General features: G+C 40.9%; 1 protein-coding gene across 4 annotated transcripts in view; it reads left to right on the top strand.

The window, feature by feature from the left end:
• RANBP17 (RAN binding protein 17) overlaps nucleotides 1–24,398 on the top strand; it is a 189,429-nt gene that overhangs the window by 137,268 nt on the left and 27,763 nt on the right. For all 4 annotated transcript variants that reach the window (XM_081855480.1, XM_081855479.1, XM_081855478.1 and 1 more), the window contains exons 22-25: nucleotides 2,163–2,245; nucleotides 8,338–8,552; nucleotides 11,303–11,441; nucleotides 20,198–20,364. In XM_081855480.1, coding sequence (XP_081711606.1) covers nucleotides 2,163–2,245; nucleotides 8,338–8,552; nucleotides 11,303–11,441; nucleotides 20,198–20,364 — 604 coding nt within the window. The remainder of the gene's footprint in view (nucleotides 1–2,162; nucleotides 2,246–8,337; nucleotides 8,553–11,302; nucleotides 11,442–20,197; nucleotides 20,365–24,398) is intronic.

The raw sequence follows: 24,398 nt of genomic DNA, 5'->3' as shown, positions 1-24,398 counted from the left end.
CCTGAAGCAGAGCGCCCCGCGCACCGGACAGACATCCACAGCGTGGGGAGCCCTGCAGGAGTTCCCCGCAGGGCTCCCCACGCTGCGGATAGCCTGCTGTCCGGCGCGCATGGCGCCCTGAAGCAGAGCGCCCTGCGCGCCGGACAGACATCGGCCAGCCCCACAAGCTCGGGGGACAGCGGGGAGGCGCAGTGCCACCATCCCACTGTTCCCCGACCTGGTTTTGGGGGGGAAATAAAGGGGGAAAAAATTCCTTTATTTCCCCCCCCCAAAGTAGGTGCGTCCTATGGGACGGAGTGTCCTATGGGACGAAAAATACGGTAAACACCTTTCAGCTGCAACAAGTTAATATTCCTATGGACTATACTATAACATAAACATACGTTTATCAATTTCTGCAAAATGTTTGGTATGCATATGTTTTGCTGAGAGTTGTGAAACTGCACAAATTGGTTGCTTGTTCTGTATTTGGAGCTTGATCTTTCATCCAGGAGCTCAAGGCTGTTGTCCATTGTCTTTCCCTTTCCCCTTTTACCTTCACAACAGCCATTTGAGGAGGGCTAGTTGGACAATCTTAACATTCATTTATCTATATCACACGTCTTTAAAATTAGTAATGCTGAGACATTGGAGGAGAAAGTTTTTGGAGACATGTTTACAAATACTGACAATGCAAAGAGGTGCTAGTAGATTAAATCTTCAAAGGAGGAAACTCATTGAACTACTTTGCATATTCATGGTATTCATCTACCTATTGGTATGCAGAAAGCCTGTATTGTTCCCTTTAGAGAACGTCATCAGGGATGGATTTGCTTTTTCTGGAGTTGTGTATTGAATTAGGTTTTACAGGTTAAGATGCATAATACAATACACTTTGACATGGTGAAAATATGTTACAGGGTATCAAATTGTGCATTATGATAGAATGAGGGTTTGCTTCAGTTTCTTCCATCTGCCAGATGTTACCATTTTCTACAGTGTATGTAATACACACATTTTGTAAAGCATTTCGGTGCCATACAAAATTGCAACTTCTTGTAGAGAACTGAAAAATCTGATAGGTCTCTCTGGTATCCACAAAGCTTTGCTATGTCTATACAAATGAATGGAACATTTTGCTCCATTGCTCCATTATTTTAATTATTACTTAATTTAATTTAATCTAGCATTTCACAAAAATAGTACTGAAGCTATTTACAAAAGTTCAGAAGATGCAATAAATGAAAACATAACTATAACAACAATTTAAACCACCAATAAACCAGCACTGTAAATACCTAAAAGATGTCACTCATATGGAACGAGAAGAAATATCCGCAACATGTGTAGAAGGAAGCATGGGATCATGCTTCATCCTTCTCAGAGCCTGTGAGATAAATCTATTTCCACCTCAGCACCTTCATGATGGCTTTCCACATGTTTTGAAACTAATCCTTTCATTCCATACAGGAGAATGTAGTGAATATGCACCTTTCACTTGAAGAAGTGGGGTGTTGTGATAGATCCTCTTGTGAAAATCACTGAGGGGAGCTAATACTTGGAAGTAACTTTGAAACTGCAGCTAGTGTAGAATTCAAATACTGAAATCAAAGTGCTGTTTTTTGCTTTGGTTTTTTTTTAAAAAAAAATCTTTTATATATTTAAACAAAAACATTTATTCAGTAACATTAAAATGTCTGGCCCACCAAAGCAACAGAAAGCTTCAGGGGTTTCTAACTTACAAAAAATGTTTTTCTATTAAATTGGCCACTGTGTTTAATCAGCACTATGTATTAAGTCCTTCCTCTTCTCTTCACAACTGTCTTCTTTGCATTTTGATTCAGATACATCACTTGTTCCTGCTTACAGAAAATCCATGCAATAAGCAGTTAAATTCTTAAATAAATAAAAAATAAAAAAACAGTGTTCTGTGGCTACTTAACATGCTCAGTCCCCATTGGACTGTTTTGGGGTACATCTCCCCAGTAAGTCTCTCTGTGTTTTCTTTCCTACTTCGGCAAGTCTTGGGGGTTCTCCTGAGCATACCTCCCTCTGGTTTCTCAGCACCCCTGATTTAGCTGTTTGACCACCATAACTCAGTACCTGAGTTCACTGTTATAGCATGTATGATTAATGTTTGTTTTATTGGGTTATTTGAAGAGATGTTGCTACTTTCCCCCCAGATCACAGCGTTTAAATTTTGACGTGTCTTCTCCTAATGGAATCCTCCTCTTCAGAGAGGCCAGTAAGATGATCTGCACTTACGGTGAGCAACTGTTGATGCTTTGTTTTATATATATCACTTTGCCTTTTTAGAAACAAAGGAGTTTCTCATTCTCATTAAGCAAGATTTAGCTTCCAAATACGTTGATATTTGCAAGGCCTACTGTGAGAGATGATAAGTGCAGACTGTTTCTGGACTGCAGGTTGCTTTGTATACACTAACCTTAGGGACAGATTCCCACAGGGTAGCCACCATCCCTCTAGCACCGCACTTGCGCAATCTTTTGCCTATCAGGCTGGAAGCAAAATAAGGCAGTTTGAAAAATAAGCTAGTAGCTCCTGTATACTTGGAAATTCCCTACGTTCAAAGAAGTATATCAGTTCGTTTATGTGTTTTTTTTAAGTTAAACAAAATCAAAACAACCCCACAAGAACCTGTGAACTTATGTGGCCTGTTGAGACCCAGTAAGTTGAGGGTGTCAGTTGGAAGTGGGAGGGAGGAAAGGAAGGAAGGAAGGAAGGAAGGAAGGAAGGGAGGGAGGGAGGGAGGGAGGGAGGGAGGGAGGGAATGGCCTTCTCAAGCCCCTTACTAGCAAAGTATCAGTGTTCAGAGATGCATGCAGAAATTTCCAAACTGCATCCCTGGGATCACCAGGTAGGACTAAAACAGCTCCTTTTTGGCATGATGGAACGCCATTGCTTATTGATCATCATCATCATTTCATCATTTTAAATTTGTATACCATCTTTCTATCTTACAATACTCAAGGCGGTTTACAAGCTGAAGAAACAAACAATGTACATCTTATAACAATCTAATGCAATAGAAAAATGTGATAATAAAACATAACTTTAAAATAGGTAACCTATATCAAAAAAGTAACATTCAACAATCACTAGAATAGTATTAAATAATAATAACATATAAAAGTTAAACAGAAATCCACTCAGCAGTTATAATAAATTTCCAAACTATAATCAATAAAAGAACGGCAAGACACAGTACATAAAGTAATACAATACAAATTGAGAAGCAGAGATTAGCGGGTGGGGCAAGGCAGGTGGAAAGAGGTCTTTTTTTAAAAAAAAAAATATTTATTCAAAATTTTGAAAGTTACAAAAAGAAGAAAAAATAAAAAATAAAAATAAAAAAGACAGAAAAAAATACAATCATTTAAAAAAGAAAAAGAACAAGTTAAGCCTTTACATAGCTTTCTTCCTTTACTTATTTCCTTGACCTCCTCACACCTCCCATTTTTGTATTCTAGTTCAAGTTATTATTTCAGCAAATCCTTCCAACCTTATTTTTATCTTAATAATTTGTTTTAATATACTGTAATTTTACGTTCTCTCTTTCATCGATTCATTTTTACTTAATCCTTTATATCATTTCTGCCAAAACCACATAATTTTCTTTTTCCAACATCTTTCTAACAATCCTTAATTTTACAATATTTCTGAAGATAAACTTTAAATTTTTTCCAATCTTCTTCCACCGACTCTTCTCCTTGGTCCCGGATTCTGCCAGTCATCTCAGCCAGTTCCATATAGTCCATCACCTTCATCTGCCGTTCTTCCCGGGTGGGTAGATCTTGTGGCAGGTGGAAAGAGGTCTTGCCTGATGGAGTCTCTCCCCTCACTCTCTGCTATATTTGCACTCCTCTGTTATCACACTGTTGACAAAGGGCACATGTCTGAGTGGAATCCAGGTAACCAGTTAAGCACTAAGTGGTCCATCATTGTACCACCCCTGCACTACACCAGACTTGGCCTTTAGTTGTGTTCCATGATAGCGTAGGCTAATCAAAAACTGTGTGTATAGGTATAATAGATTCAGATGTGCTAAGTATCAGAAAGTGAGACGTAATTGTTCTAGATCCTAATATATGTATTGTTCTAGTGTTTTGTGACTGGAGCCCCTTGTATTTTTAGCAGCTCCTACTACCTCGCCATTACAAAAGACTGACAGAAAAAGTAATATTTTCAATATGCTGTTTTTTATTTATCTACATTCTGTCATGATATACTTTGATGTAAGTTTTTAATTTTGCTGGAGCTTTCAGCTGTTCTAGCAGTTACCGTTCAGGGTCAGATTCAAGGTTACCCACAGTAGCACAGAACAATTTCCTGTTCTCATAGCCCAGGTAACATTTGGATGTGGGTTACATTTACCACATTTTCCAGTAGCCAGGGACATTATTTCTAATGAGCTTTAAATTGCTTCTAGAACATCTATTGTGGAAAGCTTAGTGTTGTAATCCATTCCACCCTAGCAACATAATAAAATAATGCCTCTTAAAAAAAAGTCAAATTGTTCTTTGCTGTGTAATAAATATTATTTTTAATAGATTGCCCATTTTAATAATGGACTATATTTTTTGCCCCGTTAACAACTCTTGTTCCTTTATACTGAGCACTCATGGTATTTACATTCTGTAGCTATATGTATTGGCAGTTTTAGCATCTGATAAACTCGTGTAGTTTAACATCACACAATATTCTCTTCTTTTAGTGATACTTGCAGCATGTCAATCCGATTTAAAGAATGCCTCAGTCCTGTTACTCTAAGAATCCATACTCCACTGGTGCATCCTGCAATTGTGTGAGGCATGCTGTTCAAATAAAATTAGTTTCATTTTGAAATAGGGGTGGTGATTTTCTTACTTCACTTTTAATTTTTAAGCCCTTTTTCTGCTGAATAGTCACTATTGACTAACCTATTGCTAAGTCTGCTTCTGTAACTTGAAACTGCAACCTGTTGAATATGCCCTTTCCGTCCCACCTTTACTTTCCCTCCCCTAACAACAAGGTTGTAGAGGTGCTGCAAGTAAACCACAAGATTTGTGCCAGCTGCCTCATTAATAGGAAATTATCCTGCCAACCTTGAAAGCACGTCAAAGTGCAAGTAGATAAATAGGTACCACTCCGGCGGGAAGGTAAACGGTGTTTCCGTGCGCTGCTCTGGTTCGCCAGAAGCGGCTTAGTCACGCTGGCCACATGACCCGGAAGCTGTACGCCGGCTCCCTTGACCAATAAAGTGAGATGAGCGCCACAATCCCAGAGTCGGTCACGACTGGACCTAATGGTCAGGGGTCCCTTTACCTTTATCTTTATCCCAATAGTACAAGCTTACCCAGCCTGGTATCCTCCAGATGTTTTGACTACAACTTCCATCAGCCCCAACCAGCTTTGCCAGTGGCCAGGGATTGTGGGAGTTGGAGTCCAAAACATATGGAGGTTGATGGTTGGGGAAGACTGAAACAATGGATGGTGGGTGTGCTTGACCCCTGTCCATCATTCCATGTCTTCCAAAAAGATGAGAACAATATCAAAGATAGCACTGGAATCATGTAATCAAAGTGAAATTTAAACACCAGCAAGCAAGTAAACAGGTGAGAAGATGATTGCATGTTGCACTCTTATCATCACAAGCTTTTAGTAGCTCTGTTATTAGATCAGAAGGGGCGTAGCATATAGAACAGAACTCCAGATAGATAGCATCATTCATCAAAAGCATCCTGGAAATAAGCCTATATTTTCCCCAGTGTGTGTGGTGGTCAGGACTCTCAGGGAATGCACAGTTTGGAAATGAGTGGTGCATTGAAGCAGCTCATTGTTCTGTTTGCTGCCTGCTTATTATCCAGCTTCTTAGCTGCCACTTCCAGTGTGCCCTTGATCAATTTGAGATTCTTGTCATTCTCAGAGCACGTGTGTCCTAAAATCCCCCCACAGATACTCTCTAGCTTCCTTTAAAAGTTGGCTTAAAAATAATTTGTGAAGTATTGGAGATCTTTTGGGGAGGGTGGAGACTCAGCAACATTATACTTTGTGAAAAATTAGAATACAGTGGTGCCTCGCAAGACGAAATTAATCCGTTCCGTGAGGCTCTTCGTATAGCGGTTTTTTCGTCTTGCGAAGCAAGCCCATTGACAGCTTAGCGGATTAGCGCTATTAGCGGTTTAGCGGCTTTTAGCGGATCAGCTGATAAGCGGCTTAGGGCTTAGGAAAAGGGGGGAAAGGGAAAAAACCCCGCAGGAACTTGCAAGACATTTTCGTCTTGCGAAGCAAGCCCATAGGGAAATTCGTTTTGCGAAGCGCCTCCAAAACGGAAAACCCTTTCGTCTAGCGGGTTTTCCGTCTTGCGAGGCATTCGTCTTGCGGGGCACCACTGTACCATATTTACACGAATCTAGTGCACCATTGAATCTAATGCACACCTCAGTTTTCAAAACCTTGGAACCAAAAGTCTAATGTGCCATCAAATCTAATGCGCACCCTAAGTTTCATGATGTAATTTGGCCAAAAAAGGTGTGCATTACATTCAAGTAAATACAGTATTGCTCTCTGTCCAGTTTTAGGGGTTAGAGGTAGCTGTGTGTAGGGCTGTGAATAGGAGCCCTCTGCAACTACAGGAAGGAGAATTCTGGACCAGTCAACCGGGGTGGGGGTGCTAGCCAGCTTGATCCCCTCACAAGTGTTCATGTGAATCCCCTTACTGTGTAGAACATGCATGGCCAAACTTGGCCCTCCAGCTGTTTTGGGACTACAACTCCCATCATCCCTAGCTAACAGGACCAGTGGTCAGGGATGATGGGAACTGTAGTCCCAAAACAACTGGAGGGCCAGGTTTGCGTGGTGTAGAAGGATGGAACAAAGGCAACTCTTTTATAGATAGAGCCCAGGAAGTTGTGTTTTACATATTACCAACAATAGGTAAAGGTAAAGGGACCCCTGACCATTAGGTCTAGTCATGATCGACTCGGGTTGCAGCGCTCATCTCGCTTTATTGGCCGAGGGAGCCGTTGTACAGCTTCCGGGTCATGTGGCCAGCCTGACTAAGCCGCTTCTGGTGAACCAGAGCAGTGCATGGAAAAACCGTTTACCTTCCCGCCGGAGCCTACCTATTTATCTACTTGCACTTTGTGCTTTTGAACTGCTAGGTTGGCAGGAGCAGGGACCGAGCAACGGGAGCTCACCCCGTCATGGGGATTCGAACCGCCAGCCTTCTGATCAGCAAGCCCTAGGCTCTGTGGTTTAACCCACAGCGCCACCCGCAACAATAGTTTCCCCTAAAAGTGATACTTCCCAGGTAGTCTGTGATGTAAAAGTTTTAATCCAGAGTTTTTCCTCAGATCTTAGCTCATTTTGCTCTTGATTATCCTGTTACCCATTTTAGAACTGTTCTCAGTAACTGGTCAGTATCCTCTTTCCTTGGTCTTTACAACTTGAACAGATACCAATCTCAAGTCAAATACCTTTACAAATACCTTTACAAATACCTTGACCAATCTCAAGTCAAATACCTCATATGCTAGTATTTCCACAAGTCAGGCAAGTCATGAAATGGAGTTTAGATCGCCAGCAGAGCCAGTGTGATGTATTTTTCTGGGGTACAGCAGGAGCCATACTCACTGCAGGTGTTGGCCAATGGAGCTGTGAAGTCAGTGCAATTTTCACTGCTCCGGGGACTTGGAAGTTGATGTAGAGATGAAGAAGCACATCAGTAGACTCGAGCTAAAAAGTATTCATCACTATATTCCCTTCAGCCCAGCAGCTTGATGTGCAGTATTTCTCCCCTTTTTTTGCAATATCTCAAGGACCATTGACAGGTGTCTTATCTCTTTATCATAGGTACACCTTTACAAAGGCCTGTGAATTGTTCAGCAGATCTCAAAATAACCATTGTCTCACACTAAGCATGCCAAATAATTGCAATACTAGAATAAGGGGAAAGAATACTGAAGCTTTAAAAGCACTAATTCATTCTCACGGCCTGGTAAAAGTAAACCACTTGTTTATGCTCTGTGTGTAATGTTCATATATAAACAACCATGTATTTTAGAATGACCATTTATTTTAGACTATGCAAGCTCTAGAACTTGGTATCTCACTATAAAGAACCACTATCGGTTTGGTACTCCTGCCTTATTGTGTTATTATGGACCTTCTGTTAAAATATATTGTTGTGATTCCTTTAAAATGTTACTGTTCTAGAATATAAATGTTATGGGGTGTTCAGATAATAATAAAAACCCAGTGAAATGAAAACGTTAAGTGACACAGTTTTCATTTTTTTCAGTTACTTATGTCAATTCCTCTCTTTATCCCTTATCCCCCCCCCTTCCTTGCAAACAGGTAATCAGATCCTCTCCCTTGGGACTCTGTCGAAAGATCAAGTTTATCCATTGAAACTCAAGGGTATCTCCATCTGTTATTCTGCACTCAAATCTGCCTTGTGTGGAAATTATGTCAGCTTTGGCGTCTTCAAGTTGTATGGGGACAACCACTTTGACAATGTACTTCAGGCCTTTGTCAAAATGCTGCTCTCAGTATCCCACAGTGACTTGCTAGTAAGCAATTATTCGTCTTGGGAGTCTTTATGCAAAATATGAAATCACCACCACAGGCTTAAAATGGAGAGAGAGGGGGATCTAGAACAACTCAAAGGCAGTTCTTTTTAATCTCAGCTACCTGCATTTATTTGCATTCTTAGAGTCAAAATATTCCATTAGTATTTCCAATGATAAGTATTCACTTCAAAATATTTAAAATGCATCATAAGGATAAGAGGATATTGGTCAAATTATCTTCTGTGTCTAATACCTCTCCTGAATGGCAGTAGGATTGTTTTCCACGTTGTTCTAATTTAGCTTAGCTGCCATAATGCATTTTCTGTAACAGTGCACACCAACAACCTTTCTTTATGAAATTTGGGGCATATTTTTTCCAAAATATTAGTCTTCTGACAGCTATTCATATGGGTTTAATGGCAACGATACTAACAGTCCACTACTTGGCATACGGGAAAGAGAAATTCTGCCATTGTCAAAACTGTAGTATTGAACCAAGTTGTTTGTTCTTTCAGTACTAGATAAACTGGGCCTTAGCTATTTTAAATTGCCTTTTATTGGTTTATACAACTTACCTTGTAGAAAAACATTCATGGTTGTGGAAGAATGAAGTCAAGCATATAAATCCAGACTCTCTCATTATAATGACTAACCAATAAATAGTTTTATGCAGAAGCAATTTTTAATTGTAGATTAAAGATACGCATTGATTGTATAAGCAGTCGAGTCAAGCAGAGAATGAAAGACCCCTTTTTCCCTGCAAAAAAAGAAGAAAATTAGTGGGGAGACCTGCTGACTTTCACTACTTGCCAAAATATTCCCAAAGAAAGTTTGAGTTAATAAATGAGGCCTATATTTGAGTGTAGTTTTGAGTCTTCAGCAGCTACAACTGATGTGCATATGCTAAACATGTACAGTGGTGCCCCGCAAGACGAATGCCTAGCAAGACGAAAAACCCGCTAGACGAAAGGGTTTTCCGTTTTTTGAGGCGCTTCGCAAGACGAATTTCCCTATGGGCTTGCTTCGCAAGACGAAAACGTCTTGTGAGCCTTGCGAGTTTTTTCCCTTTCCCCCCCTTTTTCTAAGCCGCTAATAGCCGCTTAGCCGCTAATAGCCGCTAAGCCGCTAATAGTGCTAATCCACTAACAGGGATGCTTTGCAAGACGAAGAAACGGCTAGACGAAGAGACTCGCGGAACGAATTATTTTCGTCTTGCGAGGCACCACTGTACCAGATAGGATGGAAGGGCCAGTCAAGTTCCCCTTCCAGTAAAATCCCCACATACTGTGATCAGAGATGACCATGGTCTAAAACCGGGGGGGAGGGGTATTGGATTTGTATTTCTGTAAAACTGAAAAATAAAATTTATAAAAACATGACATAGTGCAGCATTTTCAACAGTGGAATATGTGGAAGAGCCAATAGGTGGTAGAATGCCACAGGAGCAGGGGGGTTTTTTTGTAAGCAGTTAATGTACTGTGATTATTATTTTTTTAAAGCAGCAATAGGATAGTTGTATATTTCTCCCTCAAAACGCATGCCCCCCAAATGATTAAGCTATTTTCAGAGTCTGAAGGCTAAAATCTGGTGCATATCCAGCCCAGGACACTGATTTCAGTAAGAGCCTGGAAATAGACTATTTTCAATTTTAGCATTAAAATCCAGGGCATGATACTCTTAGATGACAACAAGGAACCAAACAAAGCCACGCCTGGAACAGAATGTTGTTTGGGCTGTGTGGATGTTCTGTTGCTCCTTCACGCTGTCCCCAATAACAGCTAGGAACATATCTGTGTTTGCAGAATGGAAGCAAGATTTGCTAATGTTTTTAAAAGTTAGGGTAGCAACTGGTAAATTCTTAGGTGTTATGGCTGTTGCTTTGTTGCTCAGAAGTAATGGTGCATATTCTCACTCCCTTTCCACCCACAGAGTATGCCTACATGTGCGTAAATGCACACAATTATCTCTCCTCTCTCCAGTAGGGAAGTCAACATATAGACAGAATTGTGTGTTCTATACTTTGAATATTGGCCTTAGTTAGCGGGGAAATCTTTAGTGCTTGTGCAGCTCCTTTCCTCTTTCCATACTTAACAGAACGAAGCGTGCAAAATGATCTGATCTATGAATAAGCTGGCTGCATTTGCATAATTAATACAAGTTTCAAAATGCAGATTACTTTGGCATCAGTTTGGTGGTCTACAGAACAGACTAAATACAGCCCAGGGTATATCTTATACAGTGGTGCCCCGCAAGACGAATGCCTCGCAAGACGGAAAACCCGCTAGACGAAAGGGTTTTCCGTTTTGGAGGTGCTTCGCAAAATGAATTTCCTATGGGCTTGCTTCGCAAGACGAAAATGTCTTGTGAGTTCCTGCGGGGTTTTTTTCCTCCCCCCCCCCCTTTTCTAAGCTGCTAAGCCGCTTAACAGCTGATCCGCTAAGACGCTTATCAGCTGATCCGCTAAGCGGCTTATCAGCTGATCCGCTAAGCCGCTAAACCGTCAATGGGCTTGCTTCGCAAGACGAAAAAACCGCAAGACGAAGAGACTCGCGGAACGGATTCTTTTCGTCTTGCGAGGCACCACTGTACTGGGTTTGTTTCCAGTGTAAAATTGATTTAATGCAGTAGATAATCCAGAATGCATTGAAGTTACTTTGCAGGTATTTTAATGCAATAAATGTTAATAATCCACATGGAGTAACTTTTCATCTGTTCTCTTTCTCTCGTTCTCTCCCTCCCCCCAACCCTAGCAATATCGAAAACTAAGCCAGTCTTATTATCCACTCTTGGAATGTCTCACCCAGGACCACATGAGTTTTATCACCAGTTTAGAGCCTCATGTACTAATGTATATATTTACTTCAATATCTGAAGGACTTACTGCGCTGGGTAAGTACACCATGCAACACAGCTAAGGAAGGGTGTTAAAACTACTGTGCAGCAGTCAAAAGCAATATGGTATAGCTTCCAGAGAATTTAATTTTGTTGCTGTGACTCCAATGTTGCACAGTATTATTATTTTTATATAAAATGGTTATTTTGTGAGGAAATTAACAGTTTTGGTCCTCAAGCAGTCATGGGTATAGACATCAGCTCATGGACGTCAGTGACATAATTCCCAGTGAATTTATGATAAATATGCATATTGCTGCCATTCGTTAATAACTTTTGATACTGAATCATGGTCGATACACACTCATTTAAATTCAACTTTTGTCCCTTTCTTCAGTGTTGCTCCCAACAATTTTTTTTAATGCATAATTTGCTCTCCTCACAGAACATTCTAACCAGGCATAGTTTCTCTATCTCATTCAACCTTACAAACAAGCCTGTCACCAATATTTTCATTTTGCAGGGGGAAATGAATCAAGCAATAGTAGTTCCCTTGACTTCATTGGTGGGCTGGAATTTGAACTCAAGCTTCCTGGTCCAAGTGCATAAAATTGCTTCATAATTAAACTTCCCATGAAACTGGATAATGTTTTCTGTTCCTAAAGTTGAGTTGGGTGTTTGTAAGGATGGCGGATGTTTAGTAGGGATGTCAGAATACTGGAAATTCAACTGTCTCTCAGTTTGATGGATTGATAGATGGAGTTTAATTGTATGGTGCTTTTCTGCAATGAGCTGTGGCCAAAGCACCGCACCAGCAGACATTCAAAGCATTATTTTCCTTTTCAAAGGACCCTTCACAGCCTAGGACCCTCGTACCCACAGGACCGCCTCTCCTGGTATGTCCCAAGGAGAGCCTCAAGGTCCATAAATAGCAACACCCTAGTGGTCCTGGGCCCTAAGGAGGTTAGATTAGCCTCAACCAGAGCCAGGGCCTTTTCCACACTGGCTCCGGCCAGGTGGAACGCTCTGCCTCATGAGACCAGGGCCCTGTGGGATCTGATTTCTTTCCACAGGGCCTGTAAAACAGAGTTGTTCCGCCTGGCCTTTGTCTTGGAGCCAATTTGATTCCCTCCCCCTCTTTCTTTTTCCTTTTTCCTTTCTCCTTTCTCCTCCTGTGATGAGGCTGCATTTTAATATTTTAATGTTTCAATATTTTAATTGTTGTATTTTAATCTTGTTTTTAAGTTGTATTCATTCAACTTGTTTTTATTATTTCTTGTTAGCTGCCCTGAGCCCGGCCTTGGCTGGGGAGGGCAGGGTATAAATAAAAATTATTATTATTATTATTATTATTATTATACAAATGCAAACACACGAAATACAGGGCATGTTGGCAAATTCACAAATGTAACACCGACCAACTCATAAGCACTCTTTTTGAAAACTGCAGCCATGATTTTGACATGCACAAGCAGTGGGCAAATGTCACCCAACAGTTAAATACAAAACTAGGCCTTGGATGTGCTAACACCAGACCATTAGAGTAAGCAACCTATATCCTGTGCTTAGTAGAACAGAAGAGCATCTGCTAAGACGCATTTGTTTGCTTGTTTAAAGTGCTAGCCCTTTCCGCCTTGTGTCATTGAAGTGCTTGGCATATATTGCGGTTTAAACAGTAGAGCAAAAGATGTGAAAACCCACATCTTAAAACTTTTTTGTTTTATACAAGTATCCTGAATGGAAGTACTGTGTGCATCATAGTTCCACACTATATTCGATACTCTGCAATAATATTTATTCCTTTGGTATGCCTTGGTTGTAAATCATGTGTAATGTAATGTATAGACTTCACAGTAAAGATAAACACTTTCAAGAGCCCTTTTCTAAAGTGTTTGCCCGGCTTTTCCACATCCAACTGAAACCTTTTAATGTATCTTGTATGATGTTCTCCCTAATCGCCATGTAAAGCTTTTCTAATTTTTCTGTGATTGATAACATACTGCCATTCATTAACTAAAATGAAAGCATGGCATTTTTTTTGGTGTCCTGCCATTTTAATTGGATGTTAAATAGATTAATTTGTTTACTTTCAAACTCCCTTAAAAGAGATCATTTAGGTATGGTGTAAAAAGAACCTAGTCCAGGAACATAGCAAGCATTGCACTTGTACCTCTTCCTGCTATCTTCAACTTAAACGAAATAAAGCTCTTAGATTATGGTCTGTTCAGTAATGCTGTCAAGTGTTGAAAATAGTTCTTCCATCTATGCTTATTCATAAAATGCTCGGGCCAAATGGGCCTTTTCAAGTAACAATAAATAGCAGTAGCACCTTGGTGCTAATGTAATAGGAAGTTGGCTTGAATACAGATGTCATATTCCCTTTTCTCATTAGCCAGGTTGCCTACCAGATGTTTCATGGTACCACGGCTGCAAACACTTCCCCTCTCTCTCTTTGTTTACCAGAGCAACAATTGTCATTCCTCCTCCTCCCCTTTTAACTTGCCTGCCTGCTGTTTGTCTGTCTGCCTTGAGTAAAATGCAATAAGGACTGCATTCGCGTTCAACAAATGACTCTGCTTGTCCATTAAAATCAGCGTGGGGGTCTTGCATCACATCCTCCTCTGTTACACTCTTACAATAAGAAGAAAAATGAGTGCCACAAGCATCTTTGATATACAGTTATGGGAAAATATAAGTAGCTCTTAATACTTAAATTGCATCCTCGTGAGCAGATGAGAGGGTAGACCTCTCCACTGTGCTGCTAAGATCACTTACAGAGGAATATAAAATATCTACTTGTACAGTATCAGCATGTTTAGAACAGCTACTGGTTTCTAAATGGATGTTAGTGATTTACTTCGTGTTATTCAATTTTAAAACAAATAGAGTCAAAAGCACTGGTTTAAAAGTACTGCAAAACTCGCTTATGAAATATGCATTTCCAAATACATTTCTTAAAGTGTTCATTACTTCCATATGCAGCTACAAGGCCAGAAGCCTTTAGAAGTGAAAACATAATGGGCCTGATCCTACACTGTTCACATAAGCCGCCCTCATCCCCTTCGTTATTCAGCAGCTACTAAATACCTAGGGCTGAATTTGTGTTCAGTTATTCTCTTTATACAGTCTAATCAGGAGGGCTAAAAACCTGGTAGTTGATTTCACTCAAACCTTTGTACTGCATAGCCGATTTTAGGGCAGGCAATGTGTTTTTCTTTACTAAACATTGTTTGAAGAATCTTGTCCTCTTCTTTTTAAAACACACGTTTCTTTGTGAGCCGAGTTTTTGTTTTTCAATAAGGGAACCACTATTCAATTCAAATAAGGAAAGGGCTAACATTTTATTTTTATTTTTTTAGGCCCACCTGCACTCTACCTAGAAGATTTAGAAATCTTACATCCCTTTTTGCTTTTTTAATAACAAACAAACTTAGTTTAGACAGTACACTCCCCCTGATCTTATTCCTGCACATTTCAGGGAGAAAGAATGGGCCTCCCCACCCATCTACATGCCTGTTTTACTATATGTTTGTATGAACACGTAGCATTTCAGAATGGCATGCATGCCTAACATCCAGTGCACATAGACCAGAACAGCACACTAGATATCTCAGGAAATGCCTGGAAGCTTTCTGCATTATTTTGCATTATTTGGGCCTATCCACATTGGATATTTCTTATGCATGTCCTACTGAAGTGTTATGCTTACATGTGGACATTGAGTGGCTTCACAAGCTGAACTTGTCAGCCAGATGGGTGGGTAGGGAAGGCATAGGAGTGGCCAGGATTTTTGTTAGGTAGGGGAGACAGAACCTCAGATTTCTATTGATTTTTATTTATTTAGGGGGCAGCTGCCTCCTCTTCACTACGCCCATGAGGGAAGGTATGCTCTTTCCCCATCCTGTCTACCCAAAACATAGGAGAAAGATTGGATGGAAATATCTGAACCAGGCCCATGCAGTTGCTTTCCTTGAGTGGTCAACATAATAGATTAATTTTGCACTTTTCAAACAATTACTTCATATATCTTGATGGCTGGAGTTGTGTTCTTGGCCATATCTCTCAGACCTTTGTTTGAATAATGACTTTAGTTCACCTCAAAGCAACAGTCAGGTTCTCGATTGAGATATTTCCTCCCTCCACTTCTATGTCACAATCAATACTGCCATTGGAAACGATATCAAAAATAGAATTACAAGGGGAAATGATGGAGTAGATGAGAAATCCGCCTTCCTCCACCCCAAATGGGTATGGTAGTCACTGGTCATCTACATACATCTTTCAAATTCTACTTTTCACAACCTGTTCAAATGATCCCAATGTCAGAAGTGAAAAGCCAGTCGTCGTCGTCGTCCCCCCCCCCCATGACTCACATTGAAGCTTGTTTGTTTTGTCCCAAAGTACTCAGTACCACTGAATAGTCCCACCCTACATTGGTCCTGCCTTGGGTTCCACTTCAGCAAAAATCCCAAGGACAAGACAGAGAAGCCCAGAGGGCCTGAAGTTGCCCATCCTGTTATAGGGGGTCTAGTTTTCATCAGCTGTATGCCATAATCATCACAATTATAACAAATAAAGGCTTGACATATCTCGCTTTGCATGTCATGAGTCCATCTCATATATTAGTTTCACCTTTTATGTTGAATTACTGAAATAAATGAACTTTTCCACGATAGTCTAATTTTTTGAGTTTCACCTGTATATCAAGTAGCCCTGAGATCACAAGTCATCGTAATAACTCCCGTTGCACTACAGACTGCCATGCCATGGGAGAAGGAATTTCTTGGTTCTGCATTTTCGTCCCTTTGGGAATTTAAAATATCTTGATCTTAAGCTTTGATCCTGCACTTAATGTAGTGAATTCTGTGTGACTTGATGTGTAAGGATGTCTAATTTCTCCGTGTTAGATTCAATGCTTACATGCTGGTGAGATGATAAAATGAGATAACCATGTATGACAACCTCAGCAGCATGGTGAATGGATGGGGTATTATTATGAGAGATGGATAATAGATAGATTGGGTAGATTCTACAAATAAAGAAACTCTCTGGGAAAGAGATACGAAAGTTCACCTCCACTTGAAGCCAGTAGAAATGGGGATTATCAGAAATTCACAGGAATGTTTCATACTTGGTAAGATTAAGAGAGTCTTGAGACTAATTGTGCCTATATTGTCTGCAAAATCCTTTCTAAGACCTCAGGAGAACTTAGCTTAGGAAAAAATATATTGCAATGATGTTCAAATACAAGTAAACTTGAAAACAACGTTTATGAAGCAGAACTGGCACAGATCAACAATCTGGCGTCTAGAGAGAAGTTCTCAAATGCTCACTGCAATATTGGCAGGTTTCCACTCATCACAGTTTAGGGGGATACACTTAATTGAGTCTATCATACACCTTCTCTTTCTCTTCCAAATGAATATTTTAACAGTTTAATTCGTGCACCCATCCAAAAGCTAGGCAATCAAAACCAATTCCATGGTGACCTAGATTTGCAACCCTTGGAGTCAATTGTCCTCACTTGGGAGCAGGTTGAATCCCCAAATGCAGGCAATCTCCTAAGAATCTGATCGTTTCTTATACCAGCCTCCGTTCCATTTTCTCCTTCTTTGAACAAAAAGGGAGACAAATTATCTGCAGTAGCTTAAAGCGTGACTGCCGTTAGAACTGAAACAGAAGCTGCACTTGGATACAGAGTAATGCTAGAAAAAACTATGATGTGGGAAAAGAAGACCAAATAACCCAGTAATGAGAAACTAGATAAGATTGCCTACATTTATAAACAGGGCACAGATAGAAAATAACCAAGATATTGTTGCCATATGCTAATGCATATAAGCAAACAGGCTCTGTTTTCATTGAACTGAGGCAGCATGTGTTGGAGTAAGGTTATGATGATATAATGGCAACATGAATATTTTTATCCACATTACAAGCTGAGCAGATAATTCTAGTTAATGTAAATACAATGAACATTCTCCAAAGAGTAGGCAAAGTTATTGCATCAGTAATCAGTCTACATCACAATCCCAAAGAAGGGCAGTGCCAAAGACTGCTCCAACTACCGCACAATTGCACTTATTTCACACGCTAGCAAGAGTATGCTTAAAATTCTACAAGGCAGGCTTAAGCAGTATGTGGACTGAGAACTCCCAGAAGTGCAAGCTGGATTTTGAAGGGGCAGAGGAACCAAAGACCAAATTGCAAACATGCGCTGGATTATGGAGAAAGCTAGAGAGTTCCAGAAAGACATCTACTTCTGCTTCATTGACTATGCAAAAGCCTTTGACTGTGTCGACCACAGCAAACTATGGCAGGTTCTTAAACAAATGGGAGTGCCTGATCACCTCATCTGTCTCCTGAGAAATCTCTATATGGGACAAGAAGCTACAGTTAGAACTGGATGTGGAACAACTGATTGGTTCAAAATTGGGAAAGGAGTACAACAAGGCTGTATATTGTCTCACTGCTTATTATATGCAGAATTCATCATGTGAAAGGCTGGACTGGATGAATCCCAAGCCCGAATTAAGATTGCCAGAAGAAATATCAACAACCTCAGATATGCAGATGACACAACCTTGATGGCAGAAAGTGAGGAGGAATTAAAGAACCTTTTAGTGAGGGTGAAAGAGGAGAGCGCAAAATATGGTCTGAAGCTCAACATCAAAAAAATGAAGATCATGGCCACTGGTCCCATCACCTACTGGCAAATAGAAGGGAAAGAAATGGAGGCAGTGAGAGATTTTACTTTCTTGGGCTCCATGATCACTGCAGATGGTGACAGCAGTCCAAAATTAAAAGATGCCTGCTTCTTGGGAGAAAAGCAATGACAAACCTAGACACCATCTTAGAAAGCAGAGAAATCACCTTGCCGGCAAAGGTCCATATTGTTAAAGCTATGGTTTTCCCAGTAGTGATGTATGGAAGTGAGAGCTGGACCATAAAGAAGGCTGATCGCCGAAGAATTGATGCTTTTGAATTATGGTGCTGGAGGAGACTCTTGAGAGTCCCATGGACTGCAAGAAGATCAAACGTATCCATTCTTAAGGAAATCAGCCCTGAGTGCTCACTGGAAGGACAGATCCTGAAGCTGAGGCTTCAGTACTTTGGCCACCTCATGAGAAGAGAAGACTCCCTGGAAAAGACCCTGATGTTGGGAAAGATGGAGGGCACAAGGAGAAGGGGACGACAGAGGACGAGATGGTTGGACAGTGTTCTCAAAGCTGCTAACATGAGTTTGACCAAACTGCGGGAGGCAGTGGAAGACAGGAGTGCCTGACATGCTCTGGTCCATGGGGTCACAAAGAGTCGGACACGACTAAATGACTAAACAGCAACAACAAACATATGGATTTGGGAATCGGTTGATTATTGAGCATACGAAGGTATTCTGCTGTTAAAAGTATTGCATTGAATGGGGTGTCCGTGCAAAAGAGAGGTGTAAATAAAGGAACTGAGGTGAGGAAGACAAACCACGCCTGTCCTTCAAGCGGGGGGGGGGGGAGCATACATGATTCAGATGGACACATTAATGTTGCATCAGATATGGTTCGGTTTTGGTCTTCTGACAAGTTTCCTTCAGTTTAAATCCTGCACATAAGGATGAGCCATTATCCTTTGCTCTACTTTCTCTTATCAGCTATTGCATTATCAAGTTCATAGCCCAAAACCTCTGGTAGAAATTGTGCAATGGCACTTATCATTATTCTGATTGCAATAAAAATATCCAAACAGCCATTTACTTCTGTCATTTCTCATTCCATACCTCAGTATTATTGTCATCCTAAGGTTTAATGTTCTATCGAAATACAATTTTTAATAAGTTTGTGTCATTTTTCCAAATTCTTAATAATATCCTGAATAAGGTAAAGGTAAAGGCCCACTGGATGGTTAAGTCCAGTCAAAGGTGACTATGGGATGCGGTGCTCATCTCGCTTTCAGGCTGAGGGAGCCAGCAACGGAACACCGTGACACAAACTAGAGCGCACGGAAACGCTGTTTACGTTCCCGCCAGAGCGGTACCTATTTATCTACTTGCACTGGTGTGCTTTTGAACTGCTAGGTTGGCAGGAGCTGGGACAGAGCAATGGGAGCTCACCACTGTTGCGCAGATTTGAACCGCTGACCTTCGGATCGGCAAGCCCAAGAGGCTTAGTGGTTTAGACCAGTGTTTCCCAACCTTGGGTCTCCAGCTGTTTTTGGACTACAACTCCCATCATACTTAGCGAGCAAGACCAGTGGTTAGGGATGATGGGAAGTGTAGTCCAAAAACAGCTAGAGACCAAAGGTTGGGAAACACTGGTTTAGACCACAGCGCCACCCACGTCCCTACAATATCCTGAATATTTAATAATAAAAGACCCTTGGATTGCATGTTCAACCTGTGCATTCATTTTCAGGCAAATTGTGATATTGGCTCTTCAGTTAGGATTTTAAAGCAGGAGAATGAAAACATTTGCTCTTATCCCCCAAGTACAAACTCTTCAGATTTCATAATTTCATAGCAATAAGGAAGCAGCTGGAATCATACAATTTGGAACACCCAGCAGGAGTGCTTACAACTAGGCAGAATACCAGTGGGGTTTAGGAGTCCCCCTGTGCGGTTTAGAGTGAGCGAAGAGGGCCTGGTGCACTGAAATCTACTTTGACTATGTTAAACCTACCGAAGAAGAGCAACGGTGCGATGAAACATTTTCATCCAGATACCTCATCTCACTGTAATATTGTGATTTCTCTTTCTCACCTAGGATGTTACTATTAGAACTGTCTCCTAATTAATTACATTTTATTTCATTTGCCGTGTGCAGATACGATTGTCTCCTCCAGCTGCTGTGCAAGTTTAGACTACATTGTCACCTACCTCTTTAAGCACATAGCAAAAGAAGGCAAAAAACCTCTGAGATGTAGAGAGACTTCCCAAGACGGGCAAAGATTACTGCACTTCATGCAGCAGAACTCAGAGGTATTACAGCAGGTAAGCTCTGTAGCATTGTGCAGCTTTCCTCCATTTTTATCGTTGTGAGCAAAGGTGTTCTCCTCTCCTCTCCTTTCTTTCTTTAAAAAAATATATTTGTTTTTGCCTTTAACAATTATCATTACAAATAAATCATAATCATGTACACATAGGATTCTCTGAATCTCAGAACTTCCCTCCACTCCTCCATGGTTTCCAAAGTTATTCTTTTTTTTTTTTAATAATAATTTTTATTGGGTTTTCACATTTTTTAGAGACAAACACACGTTACAAAACACAGACACAAAAGTTACAACAAAAACAAAACAAATATCATCACAACACCTTATTTTCTTAACCTTGTTCCCCGGACTCCCCCCCCACCCCCTCTTCATACATCCCTATTCCCATAATTCGTTCAGCAAATTTTAGTTTCTTCTTCTTAACCTATAATTGATATTTTTAAATATATCTCTTCATAATTAGCCCGATTTCTCTTGTCCCCAGTTCTTATAAACATTTAAATTTTTCCCTAAGGTCGGCGTAGATTCCCTTCCCTCGATTTCCCATTTTTAAATATAGACCCTATTCACCCAACCCAAAATTTATCATCGTTCTTACCCTTCTGTAACTAAATAGCAATAATAAAGATATTTCCCCCTCCCCCCTTCCCAGGTTCTGATCCCTTTTCAAATAAAAATCAACCATCATTTTCAGCCCGGATTCCTCACGTCGAGAGCCTTTAAGTCCCTTTCAGTTCCTCTCCGTCGATTCTGTTGGAAGTCTCTTATATCGGTCCTCGAATCTCGAAAGAATCCATTCTTCATCACTCCGGTTTTTCTTCCCTCATAGATGCTTGGTAGGAACTGCTGCCAAAGGTCAACCAGTCTTTCATAATCAAAAGGATAGCCCCAATCATATTTCTTATATCCTTCAAGTTCCTGTGTTGCAGATACTTCAGGGGGCCCCTCCTTCATCCTTAACATCTTTTGCAGTGTTGTAATCCAGATAATCCAATAGTCTTTTCCCTTGCGTTCCACCATTATGGACTTTTTGTTGGTATATTTCAATTGTTCTTTCTCCTCTCCTTGCTCTCTTTCCTCCAATTCTTGATGTATCTTTTCTGTTTCGGCTGCAGATTCCTTTCCTGTCAGTTCCTTCATGCTTTCAGCAGAGTTGCTTGTTCCTGAAGTCAAGGTCATTAATTGTTTGTTCATACTCAGACTCTGCTCTTGCAGTATTCCCACAAGATAAAACATCCTGTTTATCTCTGCCTGTAGTTTTCCATCTGCCGCCATTGTAGTAGCTTTGGAATCCCCCTAGAGGGATTCTGGTTACTTTGTAAACTTTTTCCAACAGTCCAAATCTTTTTTATTTCTTTCTATCGAGTCTCCAACCACTTTGTTACAATTTAACTTTTAGTTCAGAGAGATATCAGTTAACAAATTTTCAATCTGTCCATTTAACAGTTCTTTTGACAGCTTGTTTTTCTGCACCAGACTTAAACACGGGATTCTCCCTGGTCCCGGGGGGAGGGGGGGTTTCGCAAAAAAAAAAGAAGAAAAAAAGAGAAAGAAAAAAGGTTTTCTCCTCACTCTCCAGCACAACACTTCCTTTGTTAAATCGTGGAAGAAGTTTCTTTTATAATGTATAAGTGTATCTTTTCCGCCTTAGTTCTCTGAGCTTTGCTTTAAAATTGTCCGTAGTTAGGGGGGGTGCGGACTCCCTTTTAGCACACCCTCCGATCGTCTCCAATTCAAAGGAAAAATTTCTTAAAGCCAAATTCCATTTACTCACGGGTTAATTCTTTCAGTCCAAATTTCCAGGGAGAAAGTCAGCGCTCTCCGGTCGTGGCTTGCGGCTTCGCTCCACCGAGGTGTCGATCGACTCTCAGCGCCACACCGCCCTCCGTACCCTTTTTCGAGGGTCAGGGGGGGTGCTTAAGGCGCCCACCGAGTCTTCCCGTCCGCAGGCTTCAGCGCCTGCGGTTTCTAAGGGTCCCCGCGTCGCCGGCGCGGCAAGACCCGTCCTCGATGAAGCCGATTCCCTCCGCAGCTCGGAGGAAATCCGCCATTTCCAGATCGCGCTAACCCAGAAGTCCCCCAAAGTTATTCTTTTCCAAATGCATCATATAATGTTCTCCATATTTTCTTAACCCTCAATTTCTCGCTACATTGCAAGTGTTTTTTTTTTTTTAGAATCCTACCAATGTTTTTAATTGTTTACAGTGTTCTTTGAAGTAACATAAATTTCCCCCATTCTTTATTAAATTTATTATCCTCTTGATAGTAAATCTGTGGGATGTAAAAATCAGGTGCAGTCAAACACAACATTGCTAGAGTTGACATGAAGGTTGTCTCAGTCCTCCAGCCGGAACTTCCTGCTTTCCAGGACTGAGATGAAACTTCCTATGTGTAACTTGAGATGGGTGTGGCCTCTCCTGAAGTGGAATAATCTAGAATCTACAGGCTGGCGACCATCTTTTCTCTTCTTGTCCCTCTTATCTCTATCGATGCCATCTTAACAGCACTACTAAAATTCACAATTGGCTCCAGTCCAAGAGAAGAAAAGGGGGACTTTCTCCCATAAGGAGATAGTCACCACATTTAAACATCAGAAGACTGCGTAGAGTCTTATTTTAGGATTAAACAGGGAAAATACCAGGAAATATTTACAGAGACTCTAATAGTCTGAGCAAGCTACCTGCTGTGCGTGTGTTTAAAAAACGGGGAATGTTAACTGTGCTGATTTTGTTGAACTTGTAAAGACAAGTTGGGATAGGATATCTTAGACAATATATCCTCCCCTGCATCCCTAAACGTTCCCACATAATCTTCCTGGTCATTTTTGGCATAGTCCATCATCTTTGTCAGCCGTTCTTCTCTTGTAGGTACTTTGTCTGCCTTCCAACTTTGGGCAAATAACATCTGTGCTGCTGTTGTAGCTCCTCTTCTTTCTTATAAAGCAAGTTTACAAGGATAGTTCAGTTTATCAGTTAATAGATGAGACTTTTAAAAAAATTGCTGGTGTTTTTGTTTTGGAAGTTTAGAAAAAGCCTCTAGTGATACAGTAGTCATGGGGAGATCATGTTCTTAACTCCAGGCGCTGGTGACCTCACTATCAACAATCACAATAGTCTTCCTCATTGGCCCAGTATCAACTACCTTACAAATAAGTGGGTACCTTTGACCACTGTGAGAGATGCTGGGGTCATCTGCACACAAGAGACCTATTCCACCACAACTTCCTTTCGCACTGGATTTCCAGTGTCAGTGCATCTCTGCCGGAAAGCAAAAGGCAATATGCCAAAAACCCCATGTGACCAAGCAGCACGCATGTGAACTGATTTTATTATAGAAGTTCAGAAGCTTCTATAATGCACTAAGGGAGTCTTCAGTGGTTAAGTATTCAGGAAAGAAATCTTGGGGCCATGGTGGATAGCTCAGGGAAAAGCATTGCAACCTGGGATGCAACAACAGTGAAAAATATTAACTCATTATTGGAAAGTATTGGAAAGTTGGGGTTGAAAATAAGTTGACCTCTTTGTGGTACCTTTCCAAATGTGTGGCCAGATTTGGAATTCTGTATACAGTGGTGCCCCGCAAGACGAATGCCTCGCAAGACGAAAAACCCGCTAGACGAAAGGGTTTTCCGTTTTTCGAGGCGCTTCGCAAGACGAATTTCCCTATGGGCTTGCTTCGCAAGACAAAAACGTCTTGTGAGTCTTGCGAGTTTTTTCCCTTTTCCCCCCCTTTTTCTAAGCCGCTAATAACCGCTTAGCCGCTAATAGCGCTAAGCCGCCAATAGGGATGCTTCGCAAGACGAAAAAACCGCTAGACGAAGAGACTCGCGGAACGGATTATTTTTGTTTTGCGAGGCACCACTGTACCAGTTTTCCTGAGCCTGATACTCTCGAGATGTTTCAGAATCTCAAGTTCTGTCATTCCCAGCCAGCATGGCCCAATGGTCTGGTACTATGGGAGTTTACAGCTTGATGTTGCTGACACACCTACGGGAGTCCTGGTTGACCTCTGAAATATAGGCAGTTTACCAAG

This window comes from Podarcis erhardii (assembly GCF_964252035.2).
Source record: "Podarcis erhardii genome assembly, chromosome: 3".
In the NCBI taxonomy this organism is placed as follows: Eukaryota; Metazoa; Chordata; class Lepidosauria; order Squamata; family Lacertidae; genus Podarcis; species Podarcis erhardii.
Note: the sequence above shows the minus strand (reverse complement) of the source record. Positions and strands in the feature narration are given on the sequence as shown.